Source organism: Leuciscus leuciscus (assembly GCF_965113295.1).
Source record: "Leuciscus leuciscus genome assembly, chromosome: 1".
Lineage (NCBI taxonomy): Eukaryota > Metazoa > Chordata > Actinopteri > Cypriniformes > Leuciscidae > Leuciscus > Leuciscus leuciscus.
The window spans coordinates 30027525-30054009 of record NC_138725.1 but is presented as its reverse complement, the minus strand read 5'-3'; the positions used below and the strand labels follow the sequence as shown (position 1 = coordinate 30054009).

Below are 26485 nucleotides of genomic sequence, written 5' to 3'. Positions count from 1 at the left end.
GAGGAGGAGTGGAAGTGGTGATCGACCTACCAGTATGTAAACCAATTAAGTATAACAACAGATGAGAGCATAATTGCATTTTTTATTTATTTTTTTAAAAAAAGCAAATTGCACAAATGTACTATACAATAAAATACATGTTAAGAATTATTTTAAATCTTTATTATTATTCTGTTAATCTTATGATAGGATTCCCTAGCTTTCTTAGTAGTACAAATACGTTCTATATTTATGTAAAATTATGAATGTGTAGCCTATGTGTAATATAGCCTATAGCCTATTTTTATAATATATAAAAAATGTGCATGTATCATTTTTTATATATTATAAAAATAGGCTAGGCCTATAGGCTATATTACACATATAGGCTACACATACATACATAATTTTACATAAATATAGAACGTATTTGTTTAACTTACACATTAACAATCATCAATCTTTCTCCAACAGTCTTCTCTTGCTTTGGCAGCAGAGACCGTATTGTTTCGAGCTTGAAATACATATTTAAATTAATCGTAATTCTGAATGATTATCTCTTGCTCCTCCGCGGGAAAATATATCGCTCACGCTCTACCCGCGATTGGTTGTTCAGTGTCGACGTCACTCTTTTATGTGCACGCGCGCGTGGAGTAATCATAGCTTAAGGATCAAAGCCTGAGTTGACAGAGAAAGTTGATGAGCTGCATCATGGTACCAATAAAGCCTGATTGCATCGGTTTGGTTTTGTCAACTCAAAACTAATCCTGTAACCCCGAGTTTGTTCAGCTACCTTCATGGTACAGGCCCCAGTTATGCTCGTGTATGCAAATGAACAATTCACCATTAAATGTGTAATTTTTAAAAGTTTTTTTTTATTTTTTATATATATATATATATATATATATACTTTTGAGTTTAACTTGGAGTGAGATTTGGGGAGATTAGGGGGGGGGGGAGGTTGCAAAAAAAACTTGCATCACAATAAGTGTATTGTGATTGTCAAAACATTTTAGTAACTAAACTGAATTGTATTAGGTTTAGTGACAACATGTTACAATGTTTACATGGTACAATTTATGGTAAGCTACGCTTTTTTATTATTTCAATTCAATTAAATTATTGTGATTTGATTTAATATTGACTCATTTGGATAAATATTAGGTACACAAGATAGGCATTCATTTTTCTCAAGAAAAAAAAAAACAACTCACCTAATGCTGTAAACATACAGAGAGCCCTATCAGCTGGCAGTATTATTTAAGGTTAAAAATAACTCCAATAAATATAATGCGCTTTTTTTTATTATAATAACAACAACTTTATTTAATGATTTAAAATATCATTATTATAAAGTAAAACTATAATAGATATGTAATATAGTACACATTTAGCAAAATACTCTCTATAGCTCTTTTTTTCTAACTTAGCCAATAACGTGCTATCCTATATTATGGCCATCAAATGGCTTTCCTGAGGTAAATGTTATGTGACATAATTGTTCTCCAGCTGTTTTATTGACCCCTGTGTTTGATTGATTGGTCGATATTATCTATGAGGAATATACATTTCAGCAAGTTGTACTGTTTCTTTCAATGTTGTTCATTCGTGCAAACAGCAGCTGCCAAATAATAAACTTTTCTTTTGCAAAACTTTATTATTTGCTAATATATATATATATATATATATATATATATATATATATATATATATATATATATATATATATATATATATATATATATTTTTTTTTTTTTTTTTTTTTTTTTTTTTTTTAAATAAGTAATGTTTAAAATTTCACATTTGTGTTTATAGTTTTGTTTGTGTTTTAGAAACGCATTGCAGGACATATTTCAAGAAATATGTTTTAATTGGATAAACAGTTCAGTAAAAAAAATGTATCTGTGGTATTCAGTGTTTCCACAAGCGGTTGTTTATCTCTGTGCGTTTCAGGGTTCAAAGTTCCAGGTGTTTCAGAGTTCAAAGTTCCAGGTGTTTCAGTAGCAGGTGCTTTAGTGGACACCTGAAATGGCGGACAGTATAGGTAAGAGTTCTACAAAACATGTAAAATGCTACTTTGTCATTAATTTCCTGATTTGTCTTGGTTAAATTCCACTATAGGCAACAATTTGGAGTACCTCGGATGTTTTTTTTGTTTTTGTTTATTGTTTTGTTTTTTATGATTGTAGATTCCACTGTTCCGCAAACCAGGAAATGAAAGAATGAAATAAATAAAATAAATGAGTTAATATGCTGTAAGAAACATCAAAGGCAATGCACTGACATGAATTAAATGCTGATTAATTTACTCAAAGATCTGCCACTCAATTCTTGTGGATTTTGTGTTTGTAGGCATGTAGTTGTGTCGCATGTATGGCTTTTATTGTGTTCTGGTGTTTTCTCTTAGTTGTTTCTTGTTGTTTGTAAAATTGTCTTTTATATATACCTTAATTAGGTGAATATTTAATATAAAACATAGGCATGACCATTTTCAAACTTGAATGTGGAACATTTTAAGTATGAGTGACAAAAAAAACTAAAAAGGTAATTGCAAAGTAATCCTAAGTAATTTCTGTCCAGTGGCACCAAATAAAATATTTTTCAAACAGTTTATTTATTATACCCTATAAGTAATTATATTCTTTTGATAAGATTCATAGGGTGCCCACATGTAAACTTATGTTTTTGAACAGTTTATTTTTATTTTTATACCACATAAATTATTTTGCTGATGGCGTCATTCATTTTGAAAATTTAAAAAAATATATATATATATATATATTATTCTATCTTTACATTATTATTTTATTAAGCTATGTCTTTATTTAAAGAGATTTGGCTGCTTAAACGTACTTAACCCCTTAACGCCTGAATTTATATAGCTGTATATATAAACAAGACGAACAAGATGGCGCCGCGGATGGCTGCCTCGGTGTGGAGCTCTCCAGTTATTGTGTTGTTTTTGTTGGTTTGTTCTGCGTTTAGTCATTCTTTTCCTATCAGTTTCACCAAAGACGAACTACTGGACATTAGGAAACACACACCAGACAACTTTTCTACAGATTTTGATTACTCAGACGTTTTACTGGACATTCTCGTCGGAGGGGCAGCGGTGTTGTTCAAACGCGCGGTCAGACGCAAACGCGGGAAGCGCGCTGGCGCGCTGGTGAAACTCCGCGAGCGCGGCCTCCGCACTGCACTCCCTAGTATTCATCTTGCAAATCTCCGATCTCTTCCTAACAAAATGGACGAACTTCTTCTCCTCACCCGCACTAACAAGGATTTTTTAAACTCCGCTGCTCTGTGCTTCACTGAAACCTGGCTGAGTGAAGCCATACCGGACAACGCACTACATCTGCCGGGCTTTCAGCTGTTCCGAGCGGATCGCATCGCGGAACTAACGGGGAAAACGAGAGGTGGTGGATTGTGTTTCTACATTAACGAAAGTTGGTGTTCAGATGTAACAACACTGAAGAAGATGTGCTCTCCTAACTTAGAGGTGCATTTCATGAACTGTAAACCTTTCTACTCGCCACGGGAGTTTTCCTCATTCATTCTCGCGAATGTTTACATTCCTCCAGACGCGTGTGTGAGCGCGGCGATACAACAGCTGGCTGAACATATAGCTGAAATGGAACAAAGGTACCCAGACTCTCTTTTAATCATTCTTGGGGATTTTAACAAAGCAAATCTCTCCCGTGAACTGCCAAAATACAGACAGCATGTTACATGTCCTACCAGAGACAGTAATATATTGGACCACTGTTACACCACGATAAAGAATGCGTATCACTCCGTCCCACGGGCAGCTTTGGGGCTCTCTGATCACTGTTTGGTTCATCTTATACCGACCTACAGGCAGAAACTGAAATCAGCTAAACCTGTAATAAGGACTGTAAAAAGATGGACCAACGAAGCAGAGCAGGATCTACAGGCCTGCTTCGATTGCACTGATTGGACTGTTTTTGAAGCTGCAGCCACCGATCTGGATGAGCTCACAGATACTGTAACATCATATATCAGTTTCTGTGAGGATACATGCATTCCTACCAGGACATTCTTATCATTCACTAATGATAAACCATGGTTTACTGGGAAACTCAAACAGCTTCGTCATGCCAAAGAGGATGCTTACAGAAGTGGGGATAAAATCTTGTATAACCAGGCCAGAAACAGACTGACAAAGGAGATCAGAGTTGCTAAAAGAAGCTACTCTGAAAAGCTGAAAACCCAGTTTTCAGCCAACGACCCGGCATCAGTCTGGAGAGGCCTGAGGAACATCACCAACTACAAATCACCATCCCCCCCATCTGTGGAGAATCAACAACTGGCCGACACTCTCAATGCATTTTATTGCAGGTTTGAGAAGCCCAGACTCACACCTCACACCCGCTCTGATGTGCACTTCACACATCCACCATCACCTCCTGCAACCCCTCTCCTCCCCCCTTCTGCCATCCAACCTGAGCTTAAGGTCTGTGTGGAGGACGTGAGCCGAGTCTTCAAAAAACAGAAGACTAGGAAAGCTTCAGGCCCAGACGGCATCTCATCTGCTTGTCTAAAAGCCTGCGCTGACCAACTGGCCCCAGTCTTCACGCAGATCTTCAACAGATCATTGGAGCAGTGTGAAGTTCCCTGCTGCTTCAAACGCTCCACTATCATTCCGGTTCCCAAAAAACCTAAAATCACTGGACTTAATGACTACAGACCTGTCGCTCTCACGTCTGTGGTCATGAAGTCGTTTGAAAGACTGGTGCTGGCCTATCTGAAGGACATCACTGGACCCCTGCTGGATCCCTTTCAGTTTGCTTACAGAGCAAACAGGTCTGTGGATGATGCAGTCAACATGGGACTGCACTATATCCTGCAACATCTTGACAGACCTGGGACTTATGCACGGATCTTATTTGTGGACTTCAGTTCGGCCTTCAATACCATCATCCCTGATCTTCTCACAGCCAAACTGACTCAGCTCTCCATGCCATCCTCAATCTGTCAGTGGATCTCCAGCTTCCTGACGGACCGGCAGCAGCGAGTGAGACTGGGGAAGCTCACATCCAGGACCCTCACCATCAGCACTGGCGCCCCCCAAGGGTGCGTTCTCTCCCCACTGCTCTTCTCCCTGTACACTAATGACTGCACTTCTAAAGACCCCTCTGTCAAGCTCCTGAAATTTGCAGACGACACCACCGTCATCGGTCTCATCCAAAATGGTGACGAGTCTGCTTACAGACTGGGGGTTGAACAGCTGGCTGTCTGGTGCAGCTATAACAACCTTGAGCTGAACACGCTCAAAACAGTGGAGATGATTGTGGACTTCAGGAGAAAATCCCCAGCACTCCCCCCTCTTACCATCATGAACAGCACTGTGGAAGCAGTGGAGTCATTCAGGTTCCTGGGCTCTACCATCTCTCAGGACCTGAAGTGGGCAAATCACATTGACTCCATTGTGAAAAAGGCCCAGCAGAGACTGTACTTCCTTCGCCAGCTGAAGAAGTTCAATCTGCCACAGGAGCTGCTGATCCAGTTCTACTCAGCTGTCATTGAGTCTGTTTTAAGCACTTCCATCACTGTCTGGTTTGGTTCAGCTACCAAATCGGACATCAGGAGACTACAACGGACAGTCCGGACTGCAGAGAGGATTATTGGTGCCCCCTTGCCAACCCTCCAGGACCTGTACTCTTCCAGAGTGAGGAAGAGAGCAGGTAAAATCATCACAGACTCCACTCACCCTGGACACCCCCTGTTTGAACTGTTACCGTCAGGACGGCGACACAGATCACTGGCCACAAGAACATCCAGGCACAGGAACAGTTTCTTTCCACAGGCCATTTCCCTTCTGAACACTTAACATGCCCCCCAATGCATATGCCTGTAAGTGCAATACTCCCACTGTCTAGTGCAATATTCTATTCTCTAAGTCAGGTGATATTTATATTTATATTATTCATACTACTCAAAATACTGTAAATATGTTCATAATCTGTAACATGCACTAGACTCCCACTGTCTAGTGTAATATTCTCTAACTCAGGTGATATTTATATTTATATTATAATTCATATTACTCAAAATACTGTAAATATGTTCATAATCTGTAAATGTTTATTCAGACTAAACCCAACTGTGACCCCTTTTTTGACTTTCTATACTATTTTTATTTTTTATTTTTTTTATATATTTTATTCTTAGAATTTGTATTACTATGTTTCTTGTTGTATTTGTATTTGTATATGTGCACTGGAAGCTTCAGTACCAAGAAAAATTCCTTGTGGGTGCAAGCACACTTGGCAATAAAGCTCTTTCTGATTCTGATTCTGATTCTGATTCTGATTCTGATATAAAAAAAAATGTATGTGTGTTTTTGCCTTTAAGATGGTAAATAATGTTGAGATTATCAATTTCACTTTTGCACAACAAATAAATAGAAATTTTGGTATGTTGCAAATTTGCGACAACAGGCATAATGGTCAATTTGGGGTCAATTTGGTATGTTGCAAATTTGCAACAACAGGCATAATGGTCAATAATAACAAAAACACAGTAAAATAAGCAACAGCAGGCATAATGGTCAATAATAACATAACAAAAACACAGTAAAATAACAGTGAAAAAACAATGTTTTATTTATTCACCCTTTTTTTTTACTTATTTATTTATATAAATCTGCAACAGCAGGTATTCAATAATAAGAATTATGACCACTTTCATGTCACCAACACAATATACACAAACGTTACTGTTAAGGCTATAGGAAACATTGCATTCATTTGAATTTTAGATTGATTTGAATTGTAAATTAAGTTTTCAAATGTATGTTGCTGAACCTGAAAGAATGAGAGGGAATGCACAGAAGCAGTTCTTTGTACTATAACAATGTAACATAACAATGCTACTCCACTCTTTAATTATTTAAGGAGCAGGGGCCGTGAAACACCTCTTGGGTAGCCCCAGGGTTAACCTCCACACACACACACACACACATTAATTCTTGCAAAATGTAGAGTTAATGTGTTAACAGGGGTGTTGTGTCGATAGTGCTTCCTGCAGCTGATGGCACCCTATAGACGACCACCTAGAAACTGCCCTGCTTAGGCGTTCTCATTGTTTCATGCTGCCCCTATTTTTGTTGCAGGAATAAGGAGGAGGAGGAGTGGAAGTGGTGATCGACCTACCAGTATGTAAACCAATTAAGTATAACAACAGATGAGAGCATAATTGCATTTGATTTGGCTAATCGGATAGATTATAACGTTTTTACTGTAAAATACTGCCACATCAAATAAGCTTATAATGTTGCCAATTTCTGCTCATATGTTAAATATATATATATATATATATATATATATATATATATATATATATATATATATATATATATATATATATATATACATATATATATATATATACATATACATATATATATATATATATATATATATATATATATATATACTATTACTATATATACTACTAATTGTTGTTGTAATTGTATAACCTTTTTAATAAAATAGCAATATATATATATATATATATATATATATATATATATATATATATATATGCTCTCATCTGACCATATATATATATATATATATATATATATATATATATATATATATATATATATATATATATAAGGTTAGATGTAAGAAAAATCTTAAAAGGTCAATATAAGCCTTCTCTTTAAATAATTTTTATTGTGTTTTATTAGTGACACATTTGGGTAGAGAATATATTCCAAATCTGAAAATACAGTATGAGAACAATTAACTGCACAATTACTAGAAATGTTTACCTTGGATATTATACAATTTGCAAGCACAATTTGTGGAAAAAAACAACAACAACAACTGTGAACCATATATATATTTTTTGTCCTTGCATTTTTTCTTGTGGCTCAGTGACACACCTGAATGAAAGGCTAATTATGCGGGCCCCATTGTCTTCTCAGGTGTGAACTACTCAATATTCATGATGGTGTTGGATCGTTTACACCCACCCGCATATTGCCTTTCCAAACAAAAAGTGTCTTACAAAATTTAAATCAATGTATTGTTTTATGTGAATGATTAGGCAGGATGATTTTCAGATCATTTTGGAGAAAAAACTCTAGGCGACAAAATGCATTATTCAGAAGTCTTATGGACACATATTTAGTATGTGTTTTGTGGCCTTATTTCAGAAATGTTCATTTTTTGTTTTTTCAATAACCATGCATAAACATTAATTTCTCATAAATACAAACATGTATATACATGTTGCTCACATATTATGGTAGCCCTGTTTGTGCTAAATAGAGTGTAATTACACCTTTGCCATTAATATGTTTATAAGCAACTGAAAAAATGTAAGGGCATGTCAGAACATCTCAAGGACCCCAAAAACACCTTAGGCCCCAGAGGGTTAATCTCGTTGTCAGTCGACCATGATCGCGCACCTAGGTAGGCTATTACTCAGAACTCCGACATGGATAAATGTATGCAGCAATATATAATGAATGTATATAGCCCCCCCACATAATAAATCCCAATTTAACCCCTGTGTGTAACATAGTTCTAAGTGAATGAAAACATCCTGCAAAGTTTTACATCTGAAAGTGCACCGTATATAAAGTTATTGTCTTTATTAAGTAAGAGTCGACTTTGAGTCAATTAAATGAATCGTTTTTCAAACGAGTCATAAGCGGTTTTGTTGTGACGTCAAGACGAAACATTAATTTTGCCCGCCCACTTATTGCGCGCGCAGGCACCAGGGAAAACTTCACTCTCATGTTGAGAAGATGCTCTACAATGTGAAGGTAAAGTTTTTTTTTTTCTTTTTCACTGCCCAAGGCACTGCCATGCGCGTGCCTGTGAAGAATCAGTGGTTAAAGTTCATCTTTACCACGATATCACAGCAGTATAATCCAACATTTTTGCTGTGTTCCCTTTATTTTACTGACGACTGCTTCTTAAATCTCTGAGTTCAATGTAGGATTCGCAAACCGTTTGCTCTTGAAAGATGGCGTGCAAAATACTTAGTTTTGAGTTTTTATATTGTGTTGGTCTCCTGCTAACTCGCTAACTCTTACTGAGGCCCTGTCCACACAGAGACGCGTTTAGCTCTATCCGTACACATTTTGTATCGTATTGGCGTTTCGTCCAGACGGATCCGGCGTTTTCGGAAACTGAAACCGCTATTTTTTTAAACCGGGTCCTAAGGTGGATAAATAGAGGTGGCAGAATTACAGCGCCACATACTGGAATGGCATGTATACTACATCGTTTTGAGTCGGTTTCAGTGGTTTCGTGTGTGCAGATATTTCTTGGGACGACACCGTGTTTACGGAATTTTTTTTTTTTTACGTAGAAAAAAAAAAAAACGGAGAGGGAAAGCTCTGGCTTCATGGATGTGGCCTGAAATACATCTGCTAATTAGTTGTGGGCCACTATTACCTATAACTGTGTCTATTAATGCAGATTGTCTGTCGTTCTCACTAGTTTGAGTAAAGATTAAGCATGGAGCAAGATTTGTTTTACCAACATTTATGTTACATAAGTCATTCACGCTAGAGCTTGACTATATATACATTATACATTGCTTACATGCACTGTTATTGAGACAGTTTCCACGTGTTCACCACAATATATTAGAAAAAATACTCAGCATTAACATGTGCATGTAAATAAATTAGCACAAGTAAAATAATCGGTTTGTTGATGGACATGCACATGTTAATGCTGATGGTGAGGAATTACAATTGTACACTCGCTGTACATGGTAGACCAATCACAACAGACTGAGCTGTCTGGCCAATCAGAGCAGAGTAGTTTGCGGAAAGGCAGGATTTAGAGATTCATCTGACGAGTCGTTTGAGAATCATTGAAAATGTGGTGATGTGCAAATGTATATTATGAGGACATTAAACAGTATTTTGACCTTTGATGCTTGTAAACATGTTGTAGGAGACTCCAAAACAACATTAGGAAACTTTAAAATGTAAAAGTTTCAAGCTTTAGGTATATTTATCATGTCTGTGAGGCAAGTATACGCTGAATTTCGGTTAATTTATGTCGACAGAAAGTGCTGTTATTTTACAAAAACACAACGTTTTGTTGTTATTGTGAGTTTACAGAAATAAAAGTAGACCCTTTACAGGTTGCATTACTCTTATCTGTATGACCAAAAATGGCGGAGTATTTTAAGTTAAATGCAATTGATGTACCGACGCCTGTTTGTCATGCAGTAAGAGCTCTTCATACAAACACTTAGATATGAACCTAATAATAGTGCACATTTGTCTAGGCTAACATTAGAGCAAGCAGACTTGTAAAGTTGCTGCTACTTACATGTTTCAAGTGATAAGCCATATTTGAGGTCGATAAATGGTAGGCGAATGTTTGGTTCCTTTAGGAGAATGTACTCTCGTATTGCGTTGCAAACGCTGTGGGAAAACTCCTTTTCTCGAGAATATTGAAGGCTTTATTTTAAAACGCATTGCAGCTGCATAGCGAGAGCATCATAGCTCGTCTGGGCGAGCTGATTGGCTGTGCTGTGGCAACTGCACAAACCTATGGCGAGTCAGCAGAGGCGTGCGGTCCAATGGGAGCACTTGGCGCCTTGCCAGCCTTGAGCGCGCCAAAATGGGCGTGGCTGGAGAGTATAAATTCAGAGAAAACTCACCATATGACAGATTTAATCTCCTTCAGCTCTGAGATTTAGCTCGTCACTGACTTCTCTGGATACAGAAGCCTCCTCGCCGTCGAACAGCCCCTGCAGCGGAACAGCTTCAGCGCCTTGGCAGACCTCGCCCAGCTCAACGTTTCCCTGTGGCATCCGGCGAATATCCTTTATAAACGCTTCCTTTCTAAAAGAGCAGAGCACGTTGTTGCAAATGCCGCTCCCCGTCTGCGAATCCTGCGGGATTCCCCTTCACTTGTCGGACCGACACACCCAGTGAGCTGTCTGTCTCGGCCCTGAACATGCAGAGGCAGCGCTCAATAAAGGCGGCTGCCTTTCATATGACAGTATGCCTGTTGCAGTGCTCCGATCCAGACTCGCTCTCACTACGTCAGAGAGCGAGCCCGCCCATCTTCCGTCTCCGGCGCCCCACGAGCCCCGAAGGAAGAAGCGGCGCGAGCAGAGGATCCACGAGCGTGGTGATCTAAGCGTGTGCACACTGGGTCCCTCCCCGCGTGCCTCGCCCACACCAGGATCTGATACCTCTCCGGTTCTGTTCACTAAGAGTGACCCTCTCTTGAAGCGGCGGGACTCTTTTCTTTCGGCGGATCTGCTGAAGAACTGGATGACGCTGTTTCGGTGGTGGCATCTGAGGGTGAGGATTGGTTGGGCTCCACGGACCCCGCCCCTCCCTCTCAGTCTGATCGTTTCGACACTAGAACAAACATTGACGCCGAACTTCTCCGCGTCGTGACTCGCGCTGTCGACGAGCTGGGTCTCGACTGGCTTTCCCCAGCTGAGCCTGCTAGAAGCCGCCTTGATGAGTGGTTCCTGCCGGGGTGCCAACATGCCCCTCGCCAGCGCGCCGCTCCATTCTTCCCCGAGGTCCACGAGGAGCTCACAAAATGCTGGCGTGTGCCCTTTTCAGCGCAAATGAGCTCTTCTGCTTCTGCTACGCTCTCTACTGTTGACGGCGCTGAGGAAAAGGGCTATGTGTCGCTCCCGCCACTTGAAGAAGCGGTCGCCGCTCATTTGTGCCCTCCCACTGCAGACAGTTGGAGAACAAAAACGACACACCCATCTAAGCCGTGCAGGACTACTTTCGCTATGGTCAGCCACGCATATTCCACCACCGGTCAAGCTGCCTCTGCACTGCACACCATGGCGATCCTCCAGGTGTTCCAGGCTAAGCTCCTCCGCGCTATGGATCCGTTCCCGCGGCGGTAAATTGCGGGTGTGTATTTGCAGCCTCTTACCACTAAGAGGCGCTACAATCACAGACTTTGCAAAGTGTCAGTTTATTCTCCCTCCTTTACGTAACCTGCCGCCGCGCCGCGGCTCATTGAGAGCGATTGAAAGCTGGTAGCAAGTCAATTCAAATGAAACATTGAACGAATTCATAATCACAGTACTGAAATTACTGAAATTAAATTGAATAATGAAAAAAAATTCAACATAAAACATTGCAATAGAAAAATATTAGGCCACATCAATGAGACTTTTTAAGAGCATAAGACATCACTTTAACAGTATTTCAAACGATAGCTCTGTGGTCAATGCAACAACATGAGCCTCGCGGACCTTCAAGCGATCTGAGATCGAATCTCAGTGTTGCCGACAGTGTTTATGTTTTTCCGTTCTTGATGCTTAAATATGTATCTGTTTATTAAAGTCAAGCATCTTGTTTAATTATCAATTGTACATTACAACATACATGTGCTACATTCCAGTTGAGCCGCTGCAAAGACGACACAACTGATGAAGGAAGACTGTCAGCCGATCGCACCAGAAAATGAAGATGATGAAGCTCGTCTTTAATCTGCTATTTAAAAAAAAAAAAAAATTGTGAATCATTCACGAAATTGAGATGACTGCGTGATACCCGGCCATAGCAATGGAAGACATTTTTCAAAACAGATCGAACAAATCAGAAAAATACTTTCAATACAGTATTGCTTTCAATAAAAAAAATAATAAACAATGAAAATGTAAAATAAAAATAAAATTAAGTTTAAAAACACATCGCACATTTCAAGGTATATAAATAAAGTGTCGGGACAGTTTATTTATTTAAAACAGGGTTGCATCGATAGAGTTTATTCCCTTTGCGATGCAAAATAAGAAACACAGAATCTTATTCTTGCAACATTTTAAATTTCTATTGTCAAAGAAATTGCAGCTAAGTTAAAAAATTAAAACGGTACAAAACGAAAATAGTTCACAGCAACATAAATTAAGAACAGACACTTTTCTTTGCCTCTCTCTCACGCTGGATATTTTTTTAGTAAGTTTATTTTGTCTCCCTCACTGTGCGTGCCGGGTCTTTCTCGAAATAAAACATTTCAGGGTAGAAACATACAGCTGATAATACTGTATATGTCGCTGCGTGTCGTCCACACAAATCACGAAAGAAAAAAAACTGTAACAAATAGCCTTTGTTGCTTCAAAAATACAGCTTTGTTGCTGAATTCACCTTACAATAAAACGAGGTTGATCGCGAATTAAAGAGCTCTGTATCTCCTAAATTGAAATTGTGTGTGGAAAACCTTTAAATACAATCAATAAAACTACAATATTTATAATTTAATAAGATATAGGGCCTACATATGGACTTTTGGAGATTTTGAGATTTATCCTTAAAAGAATTTTGCCTGCCCATCAGGCTGGCTATCCGACACTCTCCATATGAAAGACGGAACATTAACACCTCTTGTCCCGCACCCCCACGATAAAGCAACTATACTGCCTTCTCCAAACCCCCCACAGACTGTGAGTTTGCTAAACAAAACAAAGAGTTTGCAATTCACACTTAAATCGCTATTCTAGACATTAGCAATAGGCTATTCAAGTGTTGACAATGAAGGAATTAAATAATTTAGGCAATGTAGTAATATTTATGTCATAAATGTTTATTACTAAATATTTAATTAGGCCTATTTCAATAACTGAAGAATTAAAACGCTACTTCAGTTTGGGCCAGCTTTTTTCAAGCAAAACTAAATACAATCTTCAAATGCATTTTCATTTGTTGTCATGAACAAAATGTTCAACTCAATATTAAATTCCACAGGGATCTTTGAATCCTTACAACCAGGGTGTGATTTGTGAATAAAGTTTTTTATTTTTTTATTCAAATAAATCTCGAACCACAGTGCTTCGTGCTGCTGTTAAACTAAATAACATTTATAGAATAATTATGAATTTAAATGAAACAATATTGCAACATTGACAAATACATTTGTTTGATCTGTTTTTACAATTTAATTCAGGGCGATTAAGCCTACATTTAATTAGAGCGAGATTTTCACCCTTTCCTCATTGGGAAGCGCTCACATGATGCTAAACATGTTTGAGTAGATCCTCTGTACCTCTCGGTTTCATATGGATTTCATAATCAGCCTTTAGACATAGCCGATTTCTTATCGTGACTGAGCTGAGGCAAGTGAATTTCGGTTCATTTTTGTGACACGCAGTTCCCGGAGACAGAGACGACCGACAAACTTTTGTCGTTAGCCTAATAGGCCTGTGAATAAAAGTTGACAGTTTTGAACGATGTAGGCTATACTCTACTCTTATCTGTATGACCGAAAAACTACAGAGTAGCCTATTAAGTTATTTTAGCTGTTAAGAGAAAAATAAATCCAAATGAACGCGCCGCCGCGTTTGTCGAACACTAATTCAACATGCCAGAATAAAACCCGTAACAGAATACTTCAGATTGTATTGTTTGTCGTTTAAACGTGCGTGTTGCATATCTTTATTTTATTTATTTTATATAGCCTATTTTATATGGTCTATTGAATTAGCATTGATATATATATATATATATATATATATATATATATATATATATATATATATATATATATATATATATATATATTTATTTATTCATTTATTTATTATTATTATTATTATTTACAGAACTGCTTTTGAAATTACGATTGGAATTATTATAGGCTACAGAAGTAAAGTCATTGTATAATATTTGTTCCTTAGTGTAAAATGGAAATGCATGGTCATTTTATTTTATAAATATAAGCAAAAAACTATGGTGTAACAGAGTAATTCACCATATGAAATACAGGTTATATTGTTATCGTCTCTATTTTTAACTTGTTATTCTATTTTTCTGGCCTTATAAAATGTTCTGTTCTGTTTACCATAGTTGTAGTATTTCATCCTTACTGTTAACCCTCTGAGGTCTGAGCTGTTTTCTGGGCCTGGAAGTGTTCTGACATGCTCTGACATTTGTGTTTTTTTCTGTTACTAGTGACATTTTCATGGCTAAAGTCTAATTACACTGTATTCAGCACAAACTCTGCTACAATAATATATCAGCAGCATGTATGTAAAAGTTTGTAGTTTTGAGATAATGACATTTATGCGTGGTTTGTGAAAATACAAAAAAAAATTGTCACTGAAATAAGGCCATGAAACCCATACTGATTATTTCTTCACAAGACTTTTGAAAATTGTATGACGTAGCCTAGAATATTTGCTCCAAAACTATGTGAAAATCACCCTGACTGCTCATTCAGATAAGACAATATATTGATTTAAAATTTCTAAGACGTGTTTTGTGTGACAAAGCCATATTCGAAGAGGCGTGATCATCTCATGAATATGTAAGGTTTTAACACCTGAGAAAGACAAAGACACTCCCCTAACTGCCCTATTAGGAGCGATCAGGCCCTGTCATTCAGAGCAACCTTGCACAAAGAATGAGGAGATTTAAAAAAGAATGGCTTTTAGATTGTTTGGATTTATTTACAACACAACACAATCCAAAAATACAAATGACAAAAGAGCACATTGAAAACAATGATCCAAAGACAGAGACCTTTGTGCCATTCCTAAAAACATTGTACATACCATTTCCAAGGTGTTTGATTTTCACTTTACCATGTTCATGTACAGAGACTCATGTGAATGTTGAAGTCAGCAGGACTCAGTTGCATCTGGTCCCTGAAAGAAAAGAAAAAAGTGAACATACTGGTATCAAGAGAAACTAGGCCTGCACGATTTTGGGAATACATTTGAGATTTTTCTGGTTAAAATTGCTTTTTAAAATTCACAGAATACACACACACACACACACACAAATGTTTCCAACAATATATAATATAAAGAACACCATATTTGTTGTGCCTTGTAGGCATAAGCTATGTGCAGTACTGCATAAAATAATTTTACAAAGCAGCCTATAAATCTTCCAAAAGATTTCAGTAACAATGCTAGAGAAAAATATATTGATTATCTTATGTGACTTCAAATGTTTCCATTCGTTATGATGATATGAAATGAGATAATAGTAAAAACATAAAGCCTAATGTTTGGTGCATTTTTCCTTTCAAACGCAATCGCGCTCCAAAATATGATACATTCAAACCCACAGCGCGCTCCAAAATATGATACATTCAAACGCCATCGCGCTCCAAAATATTAAACATTATGGTTATACATATCTATGCTTGAGCAGATATCCACAAACAGTATTTAACAGTAAACACGGGTCTAAATAGTATAATATTCACCATATACAGTATCTAGCTACAGTTCAACTGCAATGTGAAGTTTATGCAACAATACCATAAACTAATAAGTAAGAATTTCTTACCTTACATCTTTCTTGTCTTCAAATCGCGTTCTTCTTCTTCTGATGTAAATCCAATGTAAGCTCACAGCGTGTCTTCCAAACTCGACGAAAAGCAGAGACTTGTGAAGTGTTTTGGTGTTTTGTGTTTGAGGTAACGAGGGCGTTCGCGTCCCATGTGGAGATTTGCATGTGAATCTCTTTTGCGCGAGTGGGCGTGGCCGAATTAAAAGTAATTAGCAAGCGTTTGAGATACTGGACATCCTGTTGGTTTTATACAAATTACTTAAACAGAGAATATTTGTTTTCAGTTTGAATCCGATCATTTAAAAGTACACACTTAAATGTGTATAAAGGTATATGGCTCATAAATGTGTGAGAAGGATTCGCTGAGTTTTGTTTCAGTTTATAGACGTGCTCAAGAATAAAAAGTTCACCGCGACGGAGAGGCAGAACGCACACCCTGTTTATTTTCTTTATTTTACAAAAGCACAATGTTTTGATTTGATTGTAAGTGGACACATACAAAAGTAGAAATATCACAGATTCTTTTTTTATATTTCTTTTTTCTGTATAACCATAAATGACGGAGTAATTTAAGTTTATTGTACTACAATGTGAAGAAAATCCAGCAAAACGCGGGGGCGCGTTTTCCGACCTCAGAGGGTTAATTGACATTAAGCCCACTTACGGGAAAAAAATGCAAAATTTTGCACAATATCCCTTTGCGCCACCTGGCGGTCATGAAATGCGACTGGTTTATTTTTGCCGCGACGGCTGGCGCGGCGGTAATAGGCATTCTGGTTGGTTACCATCTGTATGGCTTAACTTGACTGAGATCAGGGACGCGGATAGGACCGCCTTCCTCGACTCGCCAGTCTCCACGACAGGTCTCTTTGGCCCCTCCGTTAGCGGCTTCGCAGAGCGCTTCACTGAAGCGCAGAAGGCTTCCAGTGCCATGAAGCACTTCCTGCCAAAGCGCTCAAGTTCTGCTTCACGGCGCCCCAAGAGCACGCCACAGCCAGAAAAACCAGCGCCGCAGGTCTATCAGCCCCGCCTAGCGGCTGAGACCGGCCAGCGTTTAAAGCCAGCCAAACGGTACCCGCTCCCTAAGCACCAGGGCCCCCGGCCCAAGCTTACACTGGACCGTGAGCCTAAGAAGCCATCCAAACCGGCAGAAAGAGGGGTATATGTCCCGTCGCGGACGGACCAACCCCGAAGATCGCTCGAGTGCTTCTCACAGCCCCCTCTTCAGTTCAAGCGTCTGGAGTTGTGTTAAATGCAAAAAATGGGCCCGTCATCTGTCACGCGCCCCTGCACCCAAACGCTGTTTTAACAGCGACCCACACAGAGCACAAATCGAGCAAAATTTCTCACATAAACCTGTCAGGTCGGGCCCCCGAGTCTGGGCGTTCCACCGACAGATATAATCCTACCTCTGGCTTATCGGGCTCTGGCTTGGCAGGCCATTCCCGGAGTTTCAGATTGGGTGATGAATATTGTAAAGCGTGGTTACTCGCTTCAATTCGACCGCAGACCGCCGCGCTTTCGCGCTATAATCCACACCTCAGTAAGGAGCACTATGGCTCTTGTCCTCCGCTCCGAGGTGTTGTGTCTGCTAGCGAAAGGGGCAGTCGAGATAGTTCCCGCATCACAAAGCGAGTCTGGGTTTTACAGGCAGCTCACGTGCCGTGCACGATGAACATAGGAGCAGACATGGTATCACAGGGCAACGTTCCCCCAGAGGAATGGTCGCTCCAACCCCGGACGGTTCACTTGTTGTGGAAAGTCTTCGGTAAGGCAGAGATAGACCTCTTCGCCTCAGAAGACAACTGTCATTGCCCAATCTTCTTTTCAAAGAGCAGGGAGGCGCTGGCCCACGAGTGGCCCAGCCTTCCCCTTTATGTGTTCCCTCTGGTCTCAATGCTCCCCCAGGCCATCGAACGGATCAGGAACACCAAATGCGCAGTCCTTCTTGTAGCCCCCCTCTGGTGAACCCAGATTTGGTTCTCAGAGCTCCGTGGCTGATTCCGCTGAGGAGCGACCTCCTCACGCAGGCAAACAGGACAATCTGGCACCCTCGTCCCGACTTGTGGGCCCTCCATGCATGGCCCCTCAACGGGTACCGGTGGCTGGCTCTTCTTTTGGTAAAAGCAACCTCATCGTTCGCTTCCTTAAAGGAGCCAGGAGACTTAATCCGCCTCGGCCACCTTCAGTGCCGGCCTGGGACCTTTCCCTGGTTCTACGAGCTCTTAAGGGACCTCCCTTCGAGCCACTTCAGTCGGCTGATCTAAGATCTCTCTCTCTTAAAACCGCTCTGCTGTTAGCACTGGCGTCAGTTAAAAGAGTTGGGGACTCACAAGCACTCTCCACGAGCGCTTCCTGTCTTGAGTTCGGGCCTAATGACTCCAAAGTCATCCTTAAACCAAGACATGGATATGTACCGAAGGTGCTCTCAACTCCGTTCAGAGCCCAGGTTATTTCTCTATCAGCTCTTCTGGTATCGGTAGAAGATAGTGATGCCCTCACGCTCTGCCCCGTCAGAGCCCTGAGAATATATCTTGAGTGTTCTGCCTCTTTCAGACAGTCTGAACAGCTCTTTGTCTGTTTCGGGGGCCGCACCAAAGGGCTGCCGGCCACGAAATTCACACTATCAAGATGGATAGTAGATGCTATCTCTCTGGCCTACACCTCACTGGGCCTCCCGTGCCCCATAGGTGTAAGAGCTCACTCCACAAGAGGCATGGCTTCCTCTTGGGCATGGTCCAGTGGAGTTCCCATTGAAGACATTTGTGCGGCAGCCGGCTGGTCCGCTCCGTCCACATTTGTAAGATTTTATAACCTAGAGGTTCCCGCTCTGCAGGCACGAGTTTTCTCTATCTGAGGTCCTGGCTCTTCGGACCCAGGCCTGTGTATGACTCAGACACATCCTGCAGTGGCTTCGCACTATCTATGTGTATATGATATTCTAGGTCCCTGGCTCTGTCGACCCAGGCCTATGTATGACTTAGTGGCCCTTGTGCTTCACTATGTGCAGTGTATATCATTTTAGGCCTGACATTCTGGTCTGTGATATTCAGACTTCTCTGTTATAAGTCCCGGGGCTCCCCGGACACCTTCAGAGTAGTCACCGGCGAATAGCACAGCGTTTTAAAATGGGTTCCCACAGCGTTTGCAACGCAGTATGAGAGAATGTTCTCGTAGGGGAATGTACTTGGTTACTTACGTAACCTCGGTTCCCTTAGAGATAAGGGAACGAGTACTGCGTTGCCTTGCCGTGCTATTTCGCTCATATCAGGTACTTCGCTTCAGTCAATTTAAATCTGTCATATGGCGAGTTTTCTCTGAATTTATACTCTCCAGCCACGCCCATTTTGGCGCGCTCGAGACTGGCAAGGCGCCAAGCGCTCCCATGGACCGCACGCCTCTGCTGACTCGCCATAGGTTCGTGAAGTTGCCGCAGCACAGCCAATCAGCTCGCCCAGACGAGCTATGATGCTCTCGCTGTGCAGCTGCAATGCGTTTTAAAATAAAGGCTTCAATATTCTCGAGAAAAGGAGTTTTCCCACAGCGTTTGCAATGCAGTACTCGGTCCCTTATCTCTAAGGGAACTGAGGTTACGTAAGTAACCAAGTACGATTTCATGCCGTTAACGATCTGTCCGTTACAACCTGTGTGATTTCGCCACTTTTTCGTTTTTTTTTTTTCTTCTGCGACTAAACGACTTATACAATTTTGGTCAATAAAGGCTCTTCTAGTCGACTATTAGGGGGCAGCCTGACTCTTGAGCAACCTGTGACAGAATACCGGACTAGTACAGAGGTGATTTTTTGCAGCATATTCCTCTCTTTTTGGTTTTTTTATTTTTAAAATGGACCTGCCAGCTGTCCAATTGCTCTGCTTAGAGCAAGGGGACCATTCACTGGAGGAACACACCCGAGACTTTCTAGATCTGGACCTGGGAGTTCACTGGGGGTGAACACTCACAAGAGTCACCTTCTCCCACCACCTCTACATAAGCCCGCCAGTTCCCCAGCCCTGTCACTGCTGTTATCTGTCTGTCTTTCAACTCATCCTCAGCCTGTTCCATCTAGTGGTGCGAATCCACTCCAGGCCTTCCAGTTCCCAGTTCCATCTTGTTGTAAGGATCCCCTGTCTCCGCCTCTAGCCATCGAGCCCCTAACTCCACCTCGACCCTCGGACCCTTCAGTTCCACCTTGGCTCCATGCTTCCTCGTCTCCGCGGAGGCCCCTCATCCCATTGGTGCCACTGGGCTCCCTAGTCCCTCCAGGTCCGCCTTGGTCAGGCGTCACCCTTGTTTCCAGCACAGTATTCCTGACCTCTTGATAAGTCTCTGCCTTCCATCCATGTGGCTCCACCAGGCTCCACCTACCCTCCGGCTCTGCTGTTGTCCTCAGTCTCTCCAGCTCCACCGTGGTCTTGCGGATCCCCACCTCCGCCTTGGCCCCATGAGCTATCAGCTCTACCTTGGCCCTCCAGAACTGCGGTGTCTGGACCCTGGACCCCGGCTCCATATCTTCTCGGCTCCGTCTGGGTCTCCACCACCATTGACTCCATCGCAGGAAATCAATCACATACCTGATTCAATCTCCCAGGCCTTCCTCATCTCTGCCCTCCTGCGACTCCGCCGTGGAACATCATGCTGGCTGTGGTCTAGATCCCTACCTGGCTCCTCCGGTTCCTGGCTCCTTCCAACCTCCACTCCCCCTCTCTGTTTGCTTATAGCCCTCTACAGCTCCACATCCTCCACCAGAGCCACCTCCCTCTTTCCCTCCCCTTATATACTCTTTATTGATTGTTTTCTTGACGTTAGAGGAACGTGTTTTAAAAGATATAATGTTCCTCAAATGTTCTTTCAACTTAATTTTGACTTAAAATTTTGACAAAAATTTTTGACTAAAAAATAGATGAACTGAAGATAAAAGACATTAACTCTCTCAAGATCTGGTTAAACAAAGCAAACACTGATCTCCATGATGGTGACCTCAAACGAAACATTTTCAATAAATCATCAACATCTAAACCTCTGTTAATTCTCAATAAGATCTTCTGTAGACGTGACAGAAATAAAGTCAGTCTGCGCTGACGGTTAAAGCCTTCAGTTTAAGTTAGTTCCCTGTCCAGTATTGTTTGCTGTGTGCTTGCTCTTTCTAAAGCTCCTGTTGTTCTCTCGGTATTTAAATAAAAAGTTTTTTGATTTACTCCTGGTCCGTTCCTAAACAAAACGGGACACCTAGATTTGTGTCTGGAACAGACCTACATTTAAGTTTTTATTCACTGAAATAATCAAATAACAATTAACAAACTGACGCCTGTTTATCTGCTTTCACATTTCAATATATATTGTAGTTATATTTTCCAGTAGAATATGTACTTTTTGTATGTACTGTACCAATTCTAAATTGACTCCTTTTTCCTAACATGTTTTTCAGTGTCATTAAGGTCATGCAGAAAACCAAATCTGAACCTGGTGTTGTGTGGAAGTGATGCGGCTCTGAATGCCGTATCAAAATGTTTCAGGGAAGAAAAAACACTTTCCTCGTCACATCAAAGAGAGTTTAGAACAGTGTGTCAGATGGAAGAGAAGCTTCATGGACGTCTAATCACTCTGGTGAAGCTTCCAGCTCTCAATTGGCTATCAGAGGATGAAGTAAGGCGTCAGACTGTCCGCTGTGTGTCTCTCTGTGAGCCTGGAGTTCATGTTTTCCTCCTTATTATTCCTGTTGGTCCACTTGACAATGAAGACAAAGCTGAAATAGAGAAAATCCAGAAGATATTTGACTCCAGAGACCATTTCATGGTGCTTTTCACTACAGAGCTCTTTGTTGACGAAAGAGTGACAAAGTTTGTCAAATCCAGCCCGGAATTTCAGAGGTTAATCAGTCTCTGTGGAGGTCAGTACAGAGTGATGGGGTTAAATGAACCTGCCAACTCGAGACCGATCCCAGATCTACTGGATTATATAGAGAACATGATCACTGAACCATACTCACTTCAGATGTATGTGAAAGCTCAAGAAAACAGAGTCAGACGTGAAACAGAAGAAAAATATAAAAAAGAACTGAAGAGAATGGAAAATAAAATCAAAGAGTTTCAGATAATGGGTAAGTGTGTAATTTTCATACACAAAATAAGATGTTCTTACTGTGTGTGATTTTCATAATTAAGTTCAGCCATGGAGCTTTAAATTCATTGTCTTGCTGTGATCACAGTACAAGTAATTCATAAACTGCATACAGTAATCAAATGGCAAATAAAGCCAAGCGTCTTGATTTAATTAATTAGATATCATGCATTCAAGCTGTTAAATGTATTCACTGTCACTGGCAGCACTGTATACTTGTACTCAATCGTTTGATCGAGATCTACTTAAAAGTACAATTTAGTATGTTAAGTATACTTGGCTTGTAGTTGTGTTTACTCTTTTGATTGAGTAGCCTATTAAGTACCTTTTTCACATAGTTTTACACAATGTCTTATAAACTTACATTGTTTGAAATTATTGATTTATAAAGAAAACTTACAAGTATACTTGCTGTATAAAACTACTAAACTTGTAGTTTACTGAGAGTATGTCAAAGTGTACTTTCATAAACTAAAATTGCTATAAGTATTTGACTAGTCAGTATACCTATAAGTTCACTTGTGGTATAGTTGTAGTACAAACGAAAAACTTAGTTGTAAACTAGTTGTGTACTCAAAGTTTACTATTGTTACCCTTAAGGCCCTGTCCACACGGAGACGCGTTTCGCTGTATACGTATACATTTTTTACCGTATTGGCGTTTCGTCCACACGGATCCGGCGTTTTCGGAGACTGAAACCGCTATTTTTTGAAACCGGGTCCCAAGGTGGATAAATCTGAAAACGCCGCCCTTGCGTTTTCGTGTGCACGGCCAATCCGATAATATTTTGTGAAACGATGATGTCATCACACCAAGTGTCAACTAGTCAGACACCGTTAAGTCACAGCAACTACATTTATGGTTTGTCATATTGTTCAACAAAGTTCTTGATTAAAAAAGAAAAAAGAAAAAAAAGAAGCTACTGTGCCTAATATTATTAGGTTTATGCGCGAGCTCCAAGTCTTCTTCTCCGTTTTTAGTGTATGTCTGTGGTAGAATTACAGCGCCACATACTGGTCTGGCATGTATACTACATCGTTTTGAGTCGGTTTCAGTGGTTTCGTGTGTACGCAGATATTTCTTGAGACGACGCCGTGTTTACGGATTTTTTTTTTTTTTGAACGGGGAAAAAAAATATCGGATAGGGAAAGCTCTGGCTTCGTGTGGATGTGGCCTAAATTATCCTTAAAAGTATACATTTATACACTAATAAGCGGGCCAATTTAGTCCCAAGTATACTACTGAAAAAGTACACTTACAAGTATATTTGTAAGTCTAGTACATTGATATTAGAATAGTTCCTATATAAAGTATACTTGAAAATAAACTTGAACTTTATTTAAGCATCCCTAATAAAATTAACTTGAAGTAATACTTACCATACCCATTTCAGTTTTGCATGACTATTTCCAACATCTTTATGGCTCCCTAATTTTTATGTCAATACCTCCTTAGAATTTTACCAGAAAATGGGATATTATGAGGAACTGTAAAGTTTCTTATTTTTTGGGCTTAAAATAATGCCTCCTTAGACAGCTAATTTTGAGAACAGAAAGTGTGATTGTACGTTGAAAGAAAAGATTATGTCTTTCTAACACTAATAAAAATGTTTGTTTCAGATCATCAATTAATCATTAAATTACCAGTTTTATCAGCTGTTTTTGTTGTCGGATAACTAAACCACTGAATCTTCTGCAGTCCAACATAATCCTTTTAAACTTTTGCACTGGTTTTCAGTTAGTCTGTTTTTTTTTTTTTTCTCTCAATGTGATTTTCAGGTGCTGAAGGTGAATCAGATGATCAGGAGTGTCTGAGGATTGTGTTGATCGGGAGGACAGGAAATGGAAAGAGTGCAACAGGAAACACTATTCTGGGAAGAAATGAGTTTCACAGCCAAATGAGCTCCGATTCAGTGACGACAGTTTGTGAAAAGAGAATTGGTGAAGTTGATGGTCGATCAGTAGCTGTTGTTGATACTCCAGGACTCTTTGACACGATACTGTCAAATGATCAAGTGACGGAAGAAATCGTGAAATGCATTTCACTTTCATCACCTGGACCTCATGTGTTTGTCATTGTGTTGAGTCTAGGAAGATTCACCAAGGAAGAAGCAGACACTATGGATCTGATCAAACAGATTTTTGGTCATGAAGCTGCTCAGTTCAGCATTGTTCTGTTCACTAGAGGAGACGAACTTGAGGATGTGTCAATCGAAGATTATGTGAGGCAAAGTAAGTCTGGAGAACTGAAAAAACTGATCAGAGAATGTGGAAACAGATTCCTGGATTTCAATAACAGAGAAAAAAAAGAAAAAACTCAAGTGATTCGACTGTTGAACATGATAGAAGAAGTGAAAAATACTAATGAGGGTCGATACTTCACTAACAGCATGTTTGAAGAGGCAGAGATGTCCATTAAAAAGAGAATGGAGGAAATACTGAGAGAGAGAGACAAAGAAATTGAGATCCAGAGACAGATATTACAAGCCAAATATGAGATGGAAATGAAAAACATGACGCAGAGACTAGAAGAAGAAAAACAAAAGGCAGATGAGGAGAAAATGAAAATGCAGAATCAAATCAGAAAAGAAAAAAGAGAGAAAGAACTAACAGAGAGAAGAATGCAATATCTTCAAAGAGAGAAAACAGAACGCGATACAATGAAAAGGAAATATGAAGATGAAATGAAGAAGATCAAGATGAAATATGAAGATGATGTTAGAATAAAAGCAGAAGAATTGAATGAGTTCAGAGACAGAATAGAGCAGCGAGTTTGGGATTTCAAGAATAGGCTGGAAGAGCAACATGATCAACATTATCTACTGAAAGAATGGTACGAAGACTTGAACGACGACAAAAAGCAGAAAAAGAAGAAGAATAAAAAATCAAAGGGATGTGTCATTTCTTGATTGATTTTAATGCTTAAATATATGTCTCAAATACTGTAATTATTTGCAGTGCTTCATATTTTGTCAAGCAACGTTTTTCTACTTACATACCTAATGCTTTTGATTGTAATAATTTGTTTACTGCAATGCCGTTTGGTTTAAAAATTGTTTTTGTTTTGTTTTTTTGAAAAAAGGAGGAAATTTGAGTGACACTTTTTAATTAGCACATTTGCAGAATTTGTAGTAGACTGTAGATTTGTAGTACCCCTCAGTAGAGAGTGAAAACCATTGGCACTAATGTTCTCTATGATTGACTTGGGCTCACAATTGATTTGATAAATGAAGCCCTGGACTGCTGCTTTGCTTTTATGGTGGATAGTCTTTTTTTTTATTTTTTTATCTTCAGCTCCTGGTCATGTTCCATTTTCTCTAAAATAACATTCTGTTAAACATCTACTCTTCAGATTAAGAAAAAGTATTATGACTTTGTTATCATAATAGTGACTAAGGAAGTTCTACCAGAAAGACTCGGGAGATAAATTGATATAACAAGCGCATGTTTATTAACAGCCCAGCAAGCATACATTTATAAAGTTCTTTGGCGTAGGCCCCGTCCTTAGCGCGCAATGCGAGGGTAGCGGAAGCTGCATATCCTGCAGCTGATCCTATGAACTCAGACAAATGTAAGTACCAATCTTTTATACTGCGAGTGTTAGCACATGATTGGTTAGAAGTGAGGTAATTCATGACGCGCTGATTGAGTCTTCCTGGCAGAACTTAAGCTAAAGCTTTCATTTCTCTTTTATGTTAGTTCACATTGATATTTAATCATCTGTCCATATAACAGCCTACTACTGAATGTAATCATTATTAAATCAAACATCTTGCAAGAAAATGTCAACACACACACACACACACATAATATGTATATTTGAAAGAATATACCCAGCTAGAAATTTTTTGTTCTAAAAATGTTCTAAGAACATTAGCATGTATTGTTCTATAAATGTTTTCAGCGGCTAGTTTTAGTTTTGTTCTCAGAATGTTCTTTTAAAAGTTTGGAGAACATTCTTTAAAAACATTATTAAAATGTTTAGTAGTAACATTTTTATAACATTATTCTCTGACGTTCTTATAATGTTTTTAGCGTGTAGTTTTATTTTTGTTCCCAGAATGTTCTTATAAATGTTCGGATAACATTTTTTTAAAAACA

The 26485-nt window shown here is 39.6% G+C and overlaps 1 protein-coding gene across 1 annotated transcript; it reads left to right on the top strand.

Moving 5' to 3' along the window:
• Window positions 1-1986: 1986 nt before the first annotated feature.
• Window positions 1987-26171, top strand: LOC309499136 (GTPase IMAP family member 8-like). The gene is made up of 4 exons (XM_082170201.1): window positions 1987-2023; window positions 7115-7156; window positions 21694-22365; window positions 24164-26171. Exons 1-4 carry the CDS (start codon window positions 2008-2010, stop codon window positions 25291-25293), a joined length of 1860 nt encoding a protein of 619 aa, XP_082026327.1. The 5' UTR covers window positions 1987-2007; the 3' UTR covers window positions 25294-26171.
• The last annotated feature ends 314 nt before the right edge of the window (window positions 26172-26485 follow it).